This window comes from Panulirus ornatus, chromosome 9, assembly GCF_036320965.1.
Source record: "Panulirus ornatus isolate Po-2019 chromosome 9, ASM3632096v1, whole genome shotgun sequence".
NCBI lineage: Eukaryota > Metazoa > Arthropoda > Malacostraca > Decapoda > Palinuridae > Panulirus > Panulirus ornatus.
The window spans coordinates 35,682,836-35,702,709 of record NC_092232.1 but is presented as its reverse complement, the minus strand read 5'-3'; the positions used below and the strand labels follow the sequence as shown (position 1 = coordinate 35,702,709).

The window sequence follows — 19,874 nt, the reverse complement described above, 5'->3', positions numbered from 1 at the left end:
TCCACAGAGCATCTCTATCAACTCTATCATATGCCTTCTCCAGATCCATAAATGCTACATACAAATCCATTTGCTTTTCTAAGTATTTCTCACTTACATTCTTCAAAGCAAACACCTGATCCACACATCCTCTACCACTTCTGAAACCACACTGCTCTTCCCCAATCTGATGCTCTGTACATGCCTTCACCCTCTCAATCAATACCCTCCCATATAATTTACCAGGAATACTCAACAAACTTATACCTCTGTAATATGAGCACTCACTCTTATCCCCTTTGCCTTTGTACAATGGCACTATGCACGCATTCCGCCAATCCTCAGGCACCTCACCATGAGTCATACATACATTAAATAACCTTACCAACCAGTCAACAATACAGTCACCCCCTTTTTAAATAAATTCCACTGCAATACCATCCAAACCCGCTGCCTTGCCGGCTTTCATCTTCCGCAAAGCTTTTAGTACCTCTTCTCTGTTTACCAAATCATTTTCCCTAACCCTCTCACTTTGCACACCACCTCGACCAAAACACCCTATATCTGCCACTCTATCATCAAACACATTCAACAAACCTTCAAAATACTCACTCCATCTCCTTCTCACATCACCACTACTTGTTATCACCTCCCCATTTGCGCCCTTCACTGAAGTTCCCATTTGCTCCCTTGTCTTACGCACTTTATTTACCTCCTTCCAGAACATCTTTTTATTCTCCCTAAAATTTAATGATACTCTCTCACCCCAACTCTCATTTGCCCTTTTTTTCACCTCTTGCACCTTCCTCTTGACCTCCTGTCTCTTTCTTTTATACGTCTCCCACTCAATTGCATTTTTTCCCTGCAAAAATCATCCAAATGCCTCTCTCTTCTCTTTCACTGATACTCTTACTTCTTCATCCCACCACTCACTACCCTTTCTAATCAACCCACCTCCCACTCTTCTCATGCCACAAGCATCTTTTGCGCAATCCATCGCTGATTCCCTAAATACATCCCATTCCTCCCCCACTCCCCTTACTTCCATTGTTCTCACCTTTTTCCATTCTGTACTCAGTCTCTCCTGGTACTTCCTCACACAAGTCTCCTTCCCAAGCTCACTTACTCCCACCACCCTCTTCACCCCAACATTCACTCTTCTTTTCTGAAAACCCATACAAATCTTCACCTTAGCCTCCACAAGATAATGATCAGACATCCCTCCAGTTGCACCTCTCAGCACATTAACATCCAGAAGTCTCTCTTTCGCGCGCCTGTCAATTAACACGTAATCCAATAACGCTCTCTGGCCATCTCTCCTACTTACATAAGTATACTTATGTATATCTCGCTTTTTAAACCAGGTATTCCCAATCATCAGTCCTTTTTCAGCACATAAATCTACAAGCTCTTCACCATTTCCATTTACAACACTGAACACCCCATGTATACCAATTATTCCCTCAACTGCCACATTACTCACCTTTGCATTCAAATCACCCATCACTATAACCCGGTCTCGTGCATCAAAACCACTAACACACTCATTCAGCTGCTCCCAAAACACTTGCCTCTCATGATCTTTCTTCTCATGCCCAGGTGCATATGCACCAATAATCACCCATCTCTCTCCATCAACTTTCAGTTTTACCCATATTAATCGAGAATTTACTTTCTTACATTCTATCACATACTCCCACAACTCCTGTTTCAGGAGTACTGCTACTCCTTCCCTTGCTCTTGTCCTCTCACTAACCCCTGACTTTACTCCCAAGACATTCCCAAACCACTCTTCCCCTTTACCCTTGAGCTTCGTTTCACTCAGAGCCAAAACATCCAGGTTCCTTTCCTCAAACATACTACCTATCTCTCCTTTTTTCACATCTTGGTTACATCCACACACATTTAGGCACCCCAATCTGAGCCTTCGAGGAGGATGAGCACTCCCCGCGTGACTCCTTCTTCTGTTTCCCATTTTTTAGAAAGTTAAAAAAAATACAAGGAGGGGAGGATTTCTGGCCTCCCGCTCCCGTCCCCTCTAGTCGCTTTCTACGACACGCGAGGAATGCGTGGGAAGTATTCTTTCACCCCTATCCCCAGGGATAATATACATATATATTTATACACATACACACACATACACACACACATACACACACACATATACACACACACACACACACACACATACATATATATACATATGAAAAATGTAAGAAACAATTTAGAAAACTGAAACTTCTAGCTTGAAATGAAATGAAAAAATGAATGTCACATAATGGTTCAACCTCTGGCTATGGAAAAAGGAAATGTTTAATTTATTTACACAAACGTCAATAGTAGTTCTCATCAATTTAACCACTGTATCAATAAGCTTCAAATGTCTAAGCTACACTTTTTCCAATTTCACTATTTTCTTGTCTGTGTATGTATATGTATGTATATGTTGAACGGTATAGGTATGTATATGTGCATGTGTGGGTGTTTATGTATATACATGTGTATGTGGGAGGGTTGGGCCATTCTTTCATCTGTTTCCTTGCACTATCTCGCTAACGTGGGAGACAGCAACAAAGTATTATAAATAAAAATATAAATAAATGAAAAAACGTCTTGGATCTCGTTTGGTTACAATCAAATTCTGGTTAAATTAAATCCTGGCATCAAAGTATTTACTGTACAAAATTTATGTACTGTGTGACAATAGTAATCCCTGGGGATAGGAGAGAAAGAATACTTCCCACGTATTCCCTGCATGTCGTAGAAGGCGACTAAAAGGGGAGGGAGCGGGGGGCTGGAAATCCTCCCCTCTCACTTTTTTTTTTAATTTTCCAAAAGAGAAGGGGAACGGAGAAGGGGCCCAGGTGAGGATATTCCCTCAAGGGCCCAGTCCTCTGTTCTCAACGCTACCTCGCTAATGCGGGAAATGGCGAATAGTATGAAAGAAAAAGAAAGAAAGTGACAATAGTAAACTACTTCATGAATGATTTTGATCTTAAATTTCATACTTATTTAACATTTCCTGCATTAGTAAAGTAGCACTAGTAACAAATGCAGAAAGGCATCATTCATTCACATGCAATCTCTATCTACAACCAGACCTCAGAGACCTTTGCAAGTTTTCCCCCATAACTATGTATACCCTTATCCATTCGACTGGTAGCACATCACCCCCTGTGTACCTCCTCACTCCAATACAATTTGTTCCATGCATGCCTTTCACCCTCCTGCATGTCAAGTTTGGTCTTCCACGTTTCTTTGTCCACTTCACTTTTGACCATGTAACCTCTTTGTCAATCTTTCCTCACTCATTCTTTCCATATGTCCAAACCATTTCAGCATGCCCTCTTCAGCTCCCTCAATCACATTCTTATCATTAACAAACCTCTCTCTTACCCTTTAACTACTTACTCCATCAAACGACCTAACACACCATATTGTCCTCACACATTCCATTTGCACACATCTACACATTCTCATTTATAGCTCATGATTCACATACAACAACACAGGGGCTAACATACCTTCAAACATACCCATCTCACCCTCTCAGATAAAGTCCTCTCCACATATTCCTCAATGCTCCCATAACCTTTGCCCCTTAACCCACCCAATGATGCACTTACACTTCCATTGTTCCATTTACTGCCGTTTCTACTTCTATGTATCTAAAACACTCCACTTCCATTAAATTTTCTCCATTCATAATCATGCCCCTACCAACAATGGATGATTGGTAGCAACAAGAATTCCTACTTTTCACAAAGAAATGTATGATACTCACCAAGAGCATCCTCCAGATTGGTGTATTTCTGAACCAAATCCTTAAGGTTTGATTCCATGGTCTTGTTCTCCTCTGTATACCTAACCACTTCTTCCTTCAGGGTCTTGATGTCTGCTTCTGAGGCCATGCGGAGTAGATTCTCTTTATCAAGCTGTTCTGAAGTCTGGGTGAGAACTCGACGGGTAGCCTCTTGCTCTAGCAAAGCTTCAGAGTACTTGACACCTAAATCATCCAGGTCGCCTTCTAAGCAACTTACCCTACAGATAAAGAAAATAAATAAATAAATATCATGGCAAAATAACAGCAGAAAAAAAATTATAATAAATTTCTGAAACATATAACAAGGGCCTTGAGTTGTAATGCTTCACCTTCTGTCGTTTTGAACTTAGAATTAGGGTAGATTGTCGATTCATGACCCTAAGCCGATACTTTTGACATATTGGAAAAAACTATACCTTACCTTATAATCTAAATAAAAATATTTTCATGCCTGATCACTGTTTTCCAAATTAGCAAGTTTGCACCATGAATAGGTGAAGGAAAGCTGGATTTGCTCACATCATTATTTCTTTTAACAATAAACTGTATCATAATTTGAGGTATTCTATCTCCCTACCTGTCTATATCTCATGCCAGTTCCCTCCGGGAACTCCCTCAAGGGAATAGCCACACCAAAAGAGTCTCCATAACAGATGAAATCAAGTGCCTGTTCTTCGCCTTTAGAACCTCACCCTCAACAGAACACAGCCAGAGGGCAACTCTAGCACAGTGTTTCCAGCTGCTCTTACCTAATGTTCTAACAACTATTTCTAGCTAATAATACTAATAATGTCTACCTATTGTTCCAACTTACTTCTACCTACTGCTCCCAATTAATGTTCTTAGCTACTACTTGTACGTAATATTTCTAACTAATGTTCCTAACTACTATTTCTATCTATTGCTCCTGACACTTTGCCAAAAAGCAGACCAAGTGCATAGTGCTCACTGCAGGAAAATCTAGAACCGTACAGAATGAGTTGTGTGACTTAAATGTTGTTAAGTGTTTTGTGTAACAAGGAAAGATTGTATATTTGTGGACAGAATGCCAGCAGTTCACATGGAGGTGAGGCAGAAAGAAAAGACAGCTATTTGGGTCGAAGGAATGCAACATGACAACCACTGAAGTGCTGGCTCACTACACAGCCATCACTAACCTTCCTGATACCCACAATGGTATCACCATATTTTGTTTAATCATCATGTACATTCAAGCTGTATCCCAAAAGCTAGGAAAATAAATACATCTATGTTCATTGCTATGCCATTACTGTATCCACAGTAAATTTGGGCATCTCAGTACGCCTGGATATCATTAACAAAAAAAAATTAATGAAACATAATTCAGAAGGTGACAATACAGATATAGTTAGCACCTCTCCCATCCAGTAACCCTCAATCCACTCCATTTCTACCTAAAACCATATCAAGCTCTCATCCTCATGTTTTGGGAAAGAGTGGGGGAAAAAGAATCTTCCTATGCATTCTCTGCATAAAGTTGAAGGCAGTTAATGGGAGAAGGATCCCTGCAGAAAGGCAAAGAACACCTCCTACACATGCCATGCATTTCATCGAAGGCAACTGACAAGGGAAAGTGTAGGGGGCTGGGGACCCTTTCCACCTTGTAATTTTCATTTCTAAAAGTTGGAACAAAAGGAGCCAAGTATGGAGTGCTCATCCTTCTCGAAGGCTCAGGCTGGGGGTTTCTGAGTCTGTGTGGATGTAACCAAGGTGAGAAGAAGGGAAGGATTGGTATTATGTTTGAAGAAAAGACTATGGACACTCTAGCTCTGAGAAAAAAAAAAAGGTAAAAGAGAAAGGTAAAAATGGCTCGGGAATATCTTATGGATAAAGTCAGGGGTGAATGTGTGGGATAGTGCTGCTGAAGGAGTAGTGGAAATGTGTAAACAAATATAGTGAGCCCCAGACTGATGTGGGTAAAAATGAATGTGGATTTTATGTAACTGATTATTAGTGCTTATGCACCAGGGAATGAGAAGACTAAAGAAGAGAGGTGAGTGTTTTGAGAGGAACAGACTGACTGTGTCAGCAGTTATGATGGAAGGGATCAAGTATATAGTGATGGGTGATTTCAATGCAAGATTGGGTAATGTAGCAGTAGAGAGTATAATTAGCTGGCATGGGGTATCTGGTGTTGTGAACAAGAATGATGAACAAGTTTGTGGAGCAGTGTGTTGAAAAAGTCTGGTGACTGGTAATACCAGATTCAAAAAGAGGGACATACACAAGTATACATGGGTGAGTAGGAAATATATATTATACTTGATTGCTGTTTCCTGCGTCAGTGAGGTAGCACCAGGAAACAGATGAAGGATGGCCTGTGCACTAATATACACATATATATACATAAAATTTATCAGGAGGTCAAGAGAAAGGTGCAAGAGGTGAAAAAGAGGGCAAATGAGAGTTGGGGTGAGAGAGTATCATTAAATTTTAGGAAGAATAAAAAGATGTTTTGGAGGGAGGTAAATAAAGTGCGTAAGACAAGGGAATAAATGGGAACATCGGTGAAGGGGGCTAATGGGGAGGTGATAAAAAGTAGTGGTGATGTGAGAAGGAGATGGAGTGAGAATTTTGAAGGTTTGTTGAATGAGTTTGATGATAGAGTGGCAGGAATAGGGTGTTTTGGGTGAGGTGGTAAGCAAAGTGAGAGGGTTAGGGAGAATGATTTTGTAAACAGAGAAGAGGTAGTAAAAGCTTTGTGGAAGATGAAAGCTGGCAAGGCAGCGGGTTTGCATGATACAGCAGTGGAAGTTATTAAACAAAAGTGGGTGGCTGTATTGTTGACTGGTTGGCAAGGTTATTTAATGTATGTATGACTCATGGTGAGGTGCCTGAGGACTGGTGGAATGCTTGCATAGTGCCACTGTACAAAGGCAAATGGGATAAAAGTGAGTGCTCAAATTACAGAGGTATAAGTTTGTTGAGTATTCCTGGAGAAATTATATGGGAGGGTATTGATTGAGAGGGTGAAGGCATGTACAGAGCATCAGATTGGGGAAGAGCAGTGTGGTTTCAGAAGTGGTAGAGGATGTGTGGATTTGCTTTGAAGAATGTATGTGAGAAATACTTAGAAAAGCAAATGGATTTGTATGTAGCATTTATGGATCTGGAGAAGGCATATGACAGAGTTGATAGAGATGCTCTGTGGAGGGTATTAAGAATATATGGTGCAGGAGGCAAGTTGTTAGAAGCTGTGAAAAGTTTTTATCAAGGATGTAAGGCATGTGTACGTGTAGGAAGAGAGGAAAGTGATTGGTTCTCAGTGAATGTAGGTTTGCGGCAGGGGTGCGTGATGTCTCCATGGTTGTTTAATTTGTTTACGGATGGGGTTGTTTGGGAGGTGAATGCAAGAGTTTTGGAAAGAGGGGCAAGTATGCAGTCTGTTGTGGATGAGAGACTTTGGGAAGTGAGTCAGGTGTTGTTCGCTGATGATACAGCGCTGGTGGCTGATTCAGGTGAGAAACTGAAGAAGCTGGTGACTGAGTTTGGTAAAGTGTGCAAAAGAAGAAAGCTGAGAGTAAATGTGAATAAGAGCAAGGTTATTAGATACAGTAGGGTTGAGGGACAAGTCAATTGGGAGGTAAGTTTGAATGGAGAAAAACTGGAGGAAGTGAAGTGTTTTAGATGTCTGGGAGTGGATTTGGCAGTGGATGGAACCATGGAAGTGGAAGTGAATCATAGGGTGGGGGAGGGGGCAAAAGTTCTGGGAGAGTTAAAGAATGTGTGGAAGTCAAGAATATTATCTTGGAAAGCAAAAATGGGTATGTTTGAAGGAATAGTGGTTCCAACAATGTTACATGGTTGCTAGGCATAGGCTATAGATAAAGTTGTGCAGAGGAGAGTGGATGTGCTGGAAATGAGATGTTTGAGGACAATATGTGGTGTGAGGTGGTTTGATTAAGTAATGAAAGGGCAAGAGAGATGTGTGGTAATAAAAAGAGTGTGGTTGAGAGAGCAGAAGAGAGTGTTTTGAAATGGTTTGGTCACATGGAGAGAATGAGTAACAAAAGATTGACCAACAGGATATATGTGTCAGAGGTGGAGGGAACGAGGAGAAGTGGGAGACCAAATTGGAGGAGGAAAGATAGAGTGAAAAAGATTCTGAGTGATCGGGGCCTGAACATGCAGGAGGGTGAAAGGCATGCAAGAAATAGAGTGAATTGGAACGATGTGGTATACCAGGGTCAATGTGCTGTCAATGGATTGAACCATGGCATGTGAAGCATTTGAGGTAAACCATAGAAAGTTCTGTGGGGCTAGTGCATTATACACGACAGCTAGAGACTGAGTGTGAACAAATGTGGCCTTTGTTGTCTTTTCCTAGTGTTACCTCGCACACATGCAGTAGGAGGAGGTTGTTATTTCATGTGTGGCAGGGTGGCGACAGGAATGAATAAGGGCAGACAGTATGAATTATGTACATGTGCATATATGTATATGTCTGGTTTCGGTGCATTATTACATGACAGCTAGAGTCTGAGTGTGAACGAATGGGGCCTTTGTTGTCTTTTCCTAGCGTTACCTCGCACATGAGGGGGGAGGGGGTTGTTATTCCATGTGTGGCGAGGTGGCGATGGGAATGAATAAAGGTAGACAGTATGAATTATGTACATGTGTATATATATATATATATATATATATATATATATATATATATATATATATATATATATATATATATATATATATATATATATATATATATTTTTTTTTTTTTTTTTTTTTTTATACTTTGTCGCTGTCTCCCGCGTTTGCGAGGTAGCGCAAGGAAACAGACGAAAGAAATGGCCCAACCCCCCCATACACATGTACATACACACGTCCACACACGCAAAATATACATACCTACACAGCTTTCCATGGTTTACCCCAGACGCTTCACATGCCTTGATTCAATCCACTGACAGCACGTCAACCCCTGTATACCACATCGCTCCAATTCACTCTATTCCTTGCCCTCCTTTCACCCTCCTGCATGTTCAGGCCCCGATCACACAAAATCTTTTTCACTCCATCTTTCCACCTCCAATTTGGTCTCCCTCTTCTCCTCGTTCCCTCCACCTCCGACACATATATCCTCTTGGTCAATCTTTCCTCACTCATTCTCTCCATGTGCCCAAACCATTTCAAAACACCCTCTTCTGCTCTCTCAACCACGCTCTTTTTATTTCCACACATATATATGTCTGTGTGTGTATATATATGTATACATTGAGATGTATAGGTATGTATATTTGCGTGTGTGGACGTGTTTGTATATACATGTGTATGTGGGTGGGTTGGGCCATTCTTTTGTCTGTTTCCTTGCGCTACCTTGCTAACACGGAGACAGTGACAAAGCTAAATAAATAAATAAATAAATAAACATACCAACATATACACATGCATGTATGTGGAAGGAGGGAACGTTATCTCTAAGAGCAAAAATGGGTAAGTTTAAAAAAAATAGCAGTTCCAACAATATTATACAGTGGCAAGGTATGGGCCATAGATAGGGTTGTACAGAAGAGGGTGGATGTAATGGAAATGAAATGTTTGAGGACAAGACAATGGTGTAAGGTGGTTTGATCGAGTAAGTAATGAAAGGGGTATGAAAGATGTAAGGAAATTAAAAGTGTGGTTGTGAGAGCAGAAGAGGGTGTGTTGAAATGGTTTGGACATATGGAGAGAATGGGTGAGGAAAGGTTGAGAAAAAGGATATATGTGTCAGAGGGAGGGAACAAGGAAGTGGGAGACCAAGTTGGAGGTGGAAGGATGAAGTGAAAGATTTTCAGCAATCAGGGCCTAAACATATAGGAGGGTGAGAGGCATGCAAGGAAAGAGTGAATTGGAATGATGTAGTATACCAAGGTCAATGTGCTGTCAGTGGACTGAACCAGGGCATGTGAAACATCTGGTGTAAACCATGGGAAGGTCTGTGGGGCCTGGATGTGGAGCTGTGGTTTTGGTGCTTTACACATAACAGCCAGAGACTGAGTATGAACAAATGTGGCCTTTTTTGTCTGTTTTCCTGGCACTACCTCACTGATGCAGGAGGTAGTGATGCTGTTTCCTGTGGGGTGGGGTAGTGCCAGAAATGGACAAAGGCAAGCAAGTAAGAATATGTACATGTGTATATATGTACTTGTCTGTGTATGTTTATGATATGTGTAAATATTGATATGTATATGGATGTGCATGTGTATGTGTGTATGAGAGTTTATGTATACATATGTGTATATGAGTGGATGGGCCGTTCTTCATCTGTTTCCTGGTACTATCTTGCTGACACACGAAATGGCGATCAAGTATAATAATATAAATAAATATATAAGAAGAGAGGAAAGAAGAGAGTGTGCTGAAAGAGTTTTGACATATGGAAAGAAAGAGTGAGGAAGAGTTTACAAAGAGAATATCTGTGTCAAAGTGAAGGGAACAAAGGGGAAAACTGAAGTAGAGATTGAGTGAATAAGGTTTTCAATGCTTGGGCCCTGTACTTGCTCAGAGGACAAAAGCAGAAGAGAACAATTAAAAGTTGGGGCTCATACAGAAAATCAAAGCAGACAAATACAAGGCCCACAGTTAATAGTATAAAAACTACCAAAAGTTAACTACATCTGTGATCTTAATCTTGAAAGGGCTAACATTAATATTATTACATGTACAGTCCTTAAAATTGGGGCATTAACCATTAAGATGACAAACCAGTTTATATCAAACCCTCATCTCCATCAGCTCTCTTAACCAAGCCTCAACCTGCATTAGCAATCAGCAGATCATTAACCAAATATTTATATATGTATATTAGATATTTCATTTAAATCTCAGAGCCTAGCTCCTTACACTTTAAAAAGAAATTGCATGTCAATCCTCCTAGGTCTACGTATACTTAAACTATCAAGAAGAATGGTGCATGCAATCTTTGTCATGAATTTCTATCCTTTAAATGTTTTAAACACTCAACCACAGACTCCCTCACAGTGTTATCCCACCTCATTCTTGGCATCACCTTCCTACTACTTGCTACCATTTAGCTTAAATACACATTAGCATCTACCTTCATTCAATCTTTAAATGTGGCTAATCCTAAAACTTAAAACTTTTTTCATAAACATTCCTTGATCTATTTAATACTTACCTCTGACAATATACAACAGGCAAAAAGTGATGGGAAAAGGAGAGGTAGCTGAGAAAATGTTATTCAACACAATTAAACAGTGAGCGCTATGCATTAGGCCTCCCACCATGGTAAAATCTCATCTTAGCTACTTTTGCATAGGTACTCACATATTACTACATAGGTACTCACATGATACTACATATCAGTGAAAATCAATCTCTACAGCTGTTTATCATAAATCTTATAGTAAACCCATGACTCACACTATTACATCTTTAGATATCATAAAATGTTGAGTCCTGACTCCTGTCACACTGTCATTATGCAAACTATAGCTGTAAAAAATGCCAATGAAAAGGAAATTGACTACAAAATGTTCTTGTGAATACTCATCTTCAGATAATCTACCATTTGTGAGCAGTTTCATTACCCTGTATATGGCAGTTTTTGAGTTTGTAAGGAAATCAAACAAAAAAAAATATGCAAATAAGCAAATAGAAACCAATATTTTCTTCCACAAGCACATGAACAATGAAGTTTAAGCAACCAAAATTTCATTCACATCAAAATAGGTTTGCTATTTGTATGCAGGCAAATGAAACTAAACAATTTCTAGACCACATACCGTGAAATGTGTTCAGCTTCCCTGTCACTGATCTCAGCCATTAGTTCCACAATCTTCGCCTCCAGCTGATGTTTGTTATCCTCAAGGCTGGCTATTTTCATCTCCATACTTGCTAATTTTTCCTCACGGGAGGAGAGTGTAGCATTCACCGAAGTAATTTCTTTACTCAAGTCTGTATTCTGTTGAATGTGATACTTCTTGATATAACTGCATGAATAGCTATTTTAATCTATATACACAATTATTAGATCACATCAGATAAATGTTACATCATTAAATGACAAATACTTCTTCCTGTAACTTTTTCTAATGTTGAAGCCTCCAGTTATAGACAAAATTCTACATCAAGGCCAGGCCTTAATTGAAATATAGAAAGAATTACAGAATTACAAAAAGGAAAAGGAAAAGGCCACGGAAAGTATTTACAAATTTTGGAGGAAGTGAAAAACCTGTCTTTTAACATGTGCTAGTTCACAGGTACTGGGAAAGACATGAGATGGTACAGTTCCAAAGCTTCAAGGTGTAGGGAAAGAAGCAGGAATAAAAACTGTCCATCCTTGACTTGCCAATGGCAACACAATAATCATATGATGCAGCAACTTGCCGAGTATTGTGTTGTCTAGCTTGCGGTGTTGGCACACAAGCAGCCAGCTTTCTGGAGCAAAAACAAAACTAATACCTGTAGAAGAAGGAATGTGAACTAACATTGCAGGGTAGGGCAAGGGGGTCAAGTTTGGAAGTAAGTCTGAGACATTTTATAAGTTGGAATGCTTTCAACTCAACTGTGTCAAATAAGGAAGCAGAGTGAAAACCACTCCAAATGTGAGAGCAGTACTCATTAAAAAGATGAATCAATCCTTTGCATAAATGGAGCAATTGTTCAGAAGAGAAGTTTTGACATCTAAACAGGACATCCAGTCTCTTAGAGGCAGACTTAGCCATACCCGTAATGCGAGGTTTCCAAGAAAGAGTGGATGTTACAGTGATACCAAGTATGTTCACCGTATCAAGAGGTGGAATCACGGAACTGTCAAAGGAGAAACAACTCATGAGGAGTTTTCAATAGAGATGGGTAAAAATTGGGTCTTGGAGGCATTAAACTTAAGATTTTGTCTACCCACTGAGATATCCTAGGCTCCAAACATGAGTTTATTGAAGAAGCTCTACCAAGAAAATATACAGATCCAGTGAGAGAAGGAGTAGAATTGAAGGATGTAGATGAATGAAGTGTTGAATCATCAGCATATGAGCGCACTGAATTATCTGTGAAGGGGATGAAATGTTGAAAAAAGGAAGAAAAAAGCAGGGGACAGGACAGAACCTTGAGGGACATCACTGTTGATGGAGAAATGGGGGAGGTTGATCCATCAACAACTACAGAGACAGAGTGGCCAGAGAGGAAGCTAAATATGAAGGATCAAAGTGAGGGAGGGAAGCCAAAAGAGGGGAGCTTAGATTAGAGACTCCCCACGCCACACCCAGTCAAAAGCCTTAGATATGTCAAGGGCAACTACAAATGACTCCCAAAAATCTTTCAGAAATGATGACCAGACATTAATAAGTTAGGAAATAATATCACCAGTGGATCTTACCTTACGGAAGCTATACTGGTTATCAGAGAGAAGACTGTGATTTTCAAAGTGTTTAAGGATATGGGAGTTGAGGTGGGATTAAAATACTCTGGAAATGGTGGATGTCAAAGCAATAGGATGATAGTTAGAGGGGTCAGAATGGTCACCCTTCTTAGGGATGGGATGTATCAATGCATGCTTTCAAAAAGCAGGAAAACTTTTGGTTTTTAAACACAAACGGAACACACGAGGAAGCACAGGTGCAAGTTCAGAGGCACACTCTTTAAGTACACGGGAATGGAGGCCAACAAGACCATAAGCCTTGCTTGTGTCCAAAGAGAGAAGTGCTTTTCCAACAGTCCAATAAGAGATTACAGGAAGAGGCATAGGATTAGTAAGAGCATCAGGGGGTGAAGGAATGTTAGAGTCATCCAGGGTGGAGTTAGATGAGAAACAGGAACCAAAGAGTTGCTTTGTCTACAGGAGAGACAGCTAAAGTACCGTCAAAACGGAAAAGTGAAGGAAAGGTAGAGTGACAGAAGTTTTTAGAGATGCCCTTAGCTAAAGACCAAAAAGACCTATTAGTGGAAGACGAGGGGAGGTTATCACACTTCTTTGAATAAAGGAATGCTTCACCGCATGAATAACATGCTTGCAGTGGTTACAGGCAGGATAAAAGCTAAATGGGAGCCTGAGGAAGGAGAGTTTTTCCAAGCCCAACATGCCTGATCCCTTGCCTGAATGGCCTCAGAACAGGAATAGTTGAACCACATCTTGAAGGAAGAGGAGATAAATGCTTCCATTCCCACATGAATAACCTCTGTTATGCGTTTGGTGAAGACAGAAGCATCACCATGCAAGAGAAGAAAGAAGTTGCATAAGTTATTCCAGCCAGCTTTGTTGAGGTGCCAGTATTTACACTAAGAAGGGGCTGCTGGAGGGGGAGAAGCCATTAGAATAGTTAAATTTATGAGTGTGATCAGATGAACCAGTTGAGGGCAACATTGTGTATTTACAGAGGGATGGACAAGAGGTGAAAAACAAATCCAGAATATTAGGAGTGGTTACAGCAATCAGGAATATGGGTAGGATGAGAGAATTTGCTCTAAATCACTGAGAATAGAGTACATATGGGAGAAATTCAGTCATTCCCTAAGGTGAACATTGAAATTCCCAAGGAAGAGGATCTCAGCTTATGGGTGATAGGATGTGACAGTCTCATGGCAGGAGTTTAGATAGTTGAAGAAGGATATAAAATTTGTAAAATCAGGAGAGCAATAAGCTAAAAGGAAAAGTGTGGTAATAGGGAGACAGACCTTGAACCACATAACATCAAAGTTTGGGAACTCAAAGTCCTTGAGGCATGCAACAGGTATGTTGATGTTGGAATAAGCACGAACACCATCTTTGAACTGGAATTGTGAGTGGAAGTTATAGTTAGATATGAAAAATGACTCGTGAATACTGTCTCAAGAGGGAAGTAGGATATTAGGAGAGGTACTTGACAGATGGTGTTCAACTGAGGAGAGGTTACTAGAGAGACTATACTAGATAGTTTAATTCTGTAAGAATAAAATGTGTCTTATGAATGGCACTTGAACATTACTTTCTGCCTAGCCTATTGGCAGGTCATATCCAGATGCACGAAAAATATCCCCATAACAAAAAAGGAGAAGTGAAAGCTATGAACACTGCTGTCTAATGAATACCATTTTCTTTTAAGCATAACTGTAGGGGTGACAACAAAAGACGATCCACACTTTAGTCAGATGTGGTTAACCTACATAATTCAAGAATAATCTTAATACAATCACTTAAGGTTTCCTCATTTATATAAAATATGCACTAACCTGCAGTTCACATTATCATCAAACTACAGTATTCAAAAAAATAAGACACTACAGGTGAAGTTATCAGTAAATGTTTAAATACTAAATGTGACATAATATAATTCTTAGGAAAACAAAGTATTGAAATCCAATGTTTATTCTGGTACCAGAATTAAGGTGAAAAGTCTTAATCATGTAATTTTGTTCCTGCTTGTACAAGAGATAAGTTTCAAATTTCAGTGATGTAATTTTGCCCCTAATTTCAAATAATTATTCAACTTACTTTAATCGTACACAGAAGTGCTAAAAGAGATGTTTCAGTCACTGAGGTGATGATTTCAATGAACCAATAAAATGGTAAATAACTTTCACAGGTTTCTAAGGATGTGGAAGCTTTGCCTTTAAAAATGAGGCACATTATAAATGTAAGGAATTACAGAAAATAATCCAAAGTATTGTAGTGTACAAACTAAATGATATCACAGTGGTTCACCCTTGACTTTAACTAATATTAAATTTTTCTTTTTTTTTATACTTTGTCGCTGTCTCCCGCGTTTGCGAGGTAGCGCAAGGAAACAGACGAAAGAAATGGCCCAACCCCCCCCATACACATGTATATACATACGTCCACACACGCAAATATACATACCTACACAGCTTTCCATGGTTTACCCCAGACGCTTCACATGCCTTGATTCAATCCACTGACAGCACGTCAACCCTGGTATACCACATCGCTCCAATTCACTCTATTCCTTGCCCTCCTTTCACCCTCCTGCATGTTCAGGCCCCGATCACACAAAATCTTTTTCACTCCATCTTTCCACCGCCAATTTGGTCTCCCTCTTCTCCTCGTTCCCTCCACCTCCGACACATATATCCTCTTGGTCAATCTTTCCTCACTCATTCTCTCCATGTGCCCAAACCACTTCAAAACACCCTCTTCTGCTCTCTCAACCACGCTCTTTTTATTTCCACACATCTCTCTTACCCTTACGTTACTCACTCGATCAAACCACCTCACACCACACATTGTCCTCAAACATCTCATTTCCAGCACATCCATCCTCCTGCGCACAACTCTATCCATAGCCCACGCCTCGCAACAATACAACATTGTTGGAACCACTATTCCTTCAAACATACCCATTTTTGCTTTCCGAGATAATGTTCTCGACTTCCACACATTCTTCAAGGCTCCCAGAATTTTCGCCCAATCCCCCACCCTATGATCCACTTCCGCTTCCATGGTTCCATCCGCTGCCAGATCCACTCCCAGATATCTAAAACACTTCACTTCCTCCAGTTTTTCTCCATTCAAACTCACCTCCCAATTGATTTGACCCTCAACCCTACTGTACCTAATTACCTTGCTCTTATTCACATTTACTCTTAACTTTCTTCTTCCACACACTTTACCAAACTCAGTCACCAGCTTCTGCAGTTTCTCACATGAATCAGCCACCAGCGCTGTATCATCAGCGAACAACAACTGACTCACTTCCCAAGCTCTCTCATCCTCAACAGACTTCATACTTGCCCCTCTTTCCAAAACTCTTGCATTTACCTCCCTAACAACCCCATCCATAAACAAATTAAACAACCATGGAGACATCACACACCCCTGCCGCAAACCTACATTCACTGAGAACCAATCACTTTCCTCTCTTCCTACACGTACACATACCTTACATCCTCGGTAAAAACTTTTCACTGCTTCTAACAACTTTCCTCCCACACCATATATTCTTAATACCTTCCACAGAGCATCTCTATCAACTCTATCATATGCCTTCTCCAGATCCATAAATGCTACATACAAATCTATTTGCTTTTCTAAGTATTTCTCACATACATTCTTCAAAGCAAACACCTGATCCACACATCCTCTACCACTTCTGAAACCACACTGCTCTTCCCCAATCTGATGCTCTGTACATGCCTTCACCCTCTCAATCAATACCCTCCCATATAATTTACCAGGAATACTCAACAAACTTATACCTCTGTAATTTGAGCACTCACTCTTATCCCCTTTGCCTTTGTACAATGGCACTATGCACGCATTCCGCCAATCCTCAGGCACCTCACCATGAGTCATACATACATTAAATAACCTTACCAACCAGTCAACAATACAGTCACCCCCTTTTTTAATAAATTCCACTGCAATACCATCCAAACCTGCTGCCTTGCTGGCTTTCATCTTCCGCAAAGCTTTCACTACCTCTTCTCTGTTTACCAAATCATTTTCCCTAACCCTCTCACTTTGCACACCACCTCGACCAAAACACCCTATATCTGCCACTCTATCATCAAACACATTCAACAAACCTTCAAAATACTCACTCCATCTCCTTCTCACATCACCACTACTTGTTATCACCTCCCCATTTGCGCCCTTCACTGAAGTTCCCATTTGCTCCCTTGTCTTACGCACTTTATTTACTTTCACTAATGATGAGGAAGCACTTAGGGGTTATATTTCTAAAACTGATTAAGACATGAATGGCATAGTGAAGCAAAATGGAAGAGTTTTAAGGTTAGAAAGGGAAAACTGATGTTCGATTGCTTTAGACTCATCTATGTCAAGTAAAAATATAAGGGCAGAACTGCCCTATGAGTCCTGGAGTTTGCTTACTTAGTTTGGTCATTCACAGCAGATTCACTTTAGCCAAACTACCTAATCTCATGTTATTGTAGCTACTGCTTACTTGTTTGAAAGAATATTTATTTATTTATTTTGCTTTGTTGCTGTCTCCAGCGATAGCGAGGTAGCGCAAGGAAACAGACGAAAGAATGGCCCAACCCACCCACATACACAAGTATATACATACACGTCCACACACACAAATATACATACCTAAACATCTCAACGTATACATATATATATACACACACAGACATATACGTATATACACTTCTTTTTTTCTTTTAAACTATTCGCCATTTCCCATGTTAGCAAGGTAGCGTTAGGAACAGAGGACTGGGCCTTTTTTGGAATATCCTCACCTGGCCCCCTCCCCTTTTAGTTGCCTTCTACGACACGCAGGGAATACGTGGGAAGTATTCTCAATCCCCTATCCCCATGTACATAATTTATACTGTCTGCCTTTATTCATTCCCATCGCCAGCTCACCACACATGAAATAACAACCCCCTCCCCCCTCATGTATGCAAGGTAGCGCTAGGAAAAGACAACAAAGGCCCCATTCATTCACACTCAATCTCTAGCTGTCATGTAATAATGCACTGAAACCACAGCCCCCTTTCCACATCCAGGCCCCACAGAACATTCCATGGTTTACCCCAGACGTTTCACATGCCCTGGTTCAATCCATTGACAGCACGTCGACCCCAGTATACCACATCGTTCCAACTCACTCTATTCCTTGCACGCCTTTCACCCTCCTGCACGTTCAGGCCCTGATCACTCAAAATCTTTTTCACTCCATCTTTCCACCTCCAATTTGGTCTCCCACTTCTCCTCGTTCCCTCCACCTGACACATATATCCTCTTGGTCAATCTTTCCTCACTCATTCTCTCCATGTGACCAAACCATTTCAAAACACCCTCTTCTGCTCTCTCAACCACACTCTTTTTATTACCACACATCTCTCTTACCCTTACATTACTTACTCGATCAAACCACCTCACACCGCAAATTGTCCTCAAACATCTCATTTCCAGCACATCCACCCTCCTGCGCACAACTCTATCCATAGCCACGCCTCGCAACCATACAACATTGTTGGAACCACTATTCCTTCAAACATACTCATTTTTGCTTTCCGAGATAATGTTCTCGACTTACACACATTCTTCAAGGCTCCCAGAATTTTCGCCCCCTCCCCCACCCTATGATTCACTTCCACTTCCATACGCTGCCAAATCCACTCCCAGATATCTAAAACACTTCACTTCCTCCAGTTTTTCTCCATTCAAACTTACCACCCAATTGACTTGACCCTCAACCCTACTGTACCTAATAACCTTGCTCTTATTCACATTTACTCTCAACTTTCTTCTTTCACACACTTTACCAAACTCAGTCACCAGCTTCCGCAGTTTCTCACATGAATCAGCCACCAGCGCTGTATCATCAGCGAACAACAACTGACTCACTTCCCAAGCTCTCTCCTTCACAACAGACTGCATACTTGCCCCTCTTTCCAAATCTCTTTCATTCACCTCCCTAACAACCCCAACCATAAACAAATTAAACAACCATGGAGACATCACACACCCCTGCCACAAACCTACATTCACTGAGAACCAATCACTTTCCTCTCTTCCTACATGTACACATGCCTTACATCCTCAATAAAAACTTTTCACTGCTTTGAAAGAAATGACCTCTAATTCCCAAACTTTGATGTGATGTGGCTGAAGGTCTGCTCCATACTATCCTACTTTTCAATTCCCAAACTTTGATGTGATGTGGCTGAAGGTATGCTCCATACTATCCTACTTTTCATCTGTTTTGTCTACTGCTCTCCTAATCCTACAAATCTTATTTCCTTCTTCTACTATCTAAACTCCTGCCGTGAGACTGTCACATCCTCTCATCTGCAAGCTGAGATCTCTACCTTAGAGACTTCAACATTCACCATAGGGAATAGTTAAACTCCTCCCTTATGGATGGCAGAGGAATTGAAGTCCTTATGTTCTCCATTCTCAATGATTTAGAGCAAATTATCTCCCATCCTACCCATATTCCTGAATGCTGTGACCACTCTCCTAATATTTTGGATTTTTTTTTCATCTCTAGTCCATCCCGCTATAAATACACAATCTTGCGCCCAATTAGTTCATCTGATCACACTCTCATAAATGTTTTTTTTTTTTTTTTTTTTTTTTTTTTTTTTTTTTTTTTTATACTTTGTCGCTGTCTCCCGCATTTGCGAGGTAGCGCAAGGAAAC

The 19,874-nt window shown here is 40.4% G+C and overlaps 1 protein-coding gene across 1 annotated transcript in view; it reads right to left on the bottom strand.

Annotated features, from left to right (window-relative positions):
• The window catches only part of LOC139750336 (uncharacterized), a 224,672-nt gene that overhangs the window by 74,916 nt on the left and 129,882 nt on the right, over positions 1–19,874 (bottom strand). Inside the window, exons 11-12 of the mRNA XM_071665015.1 lie at positions 11,551–11,729; positions 3,764–4,020 (exon numbers count right to left, since the gene is read on the bottom strand). Of these exons, the coding sequence (XP_071521116.1) occupies positions 3,764–4,020; positions 11,551–11,729 (436 nt within the window). The remainder of the gene's footprint in view (positions 1–3,763; positions 4,021–11,550; positions 11,730–19,874) is intronic.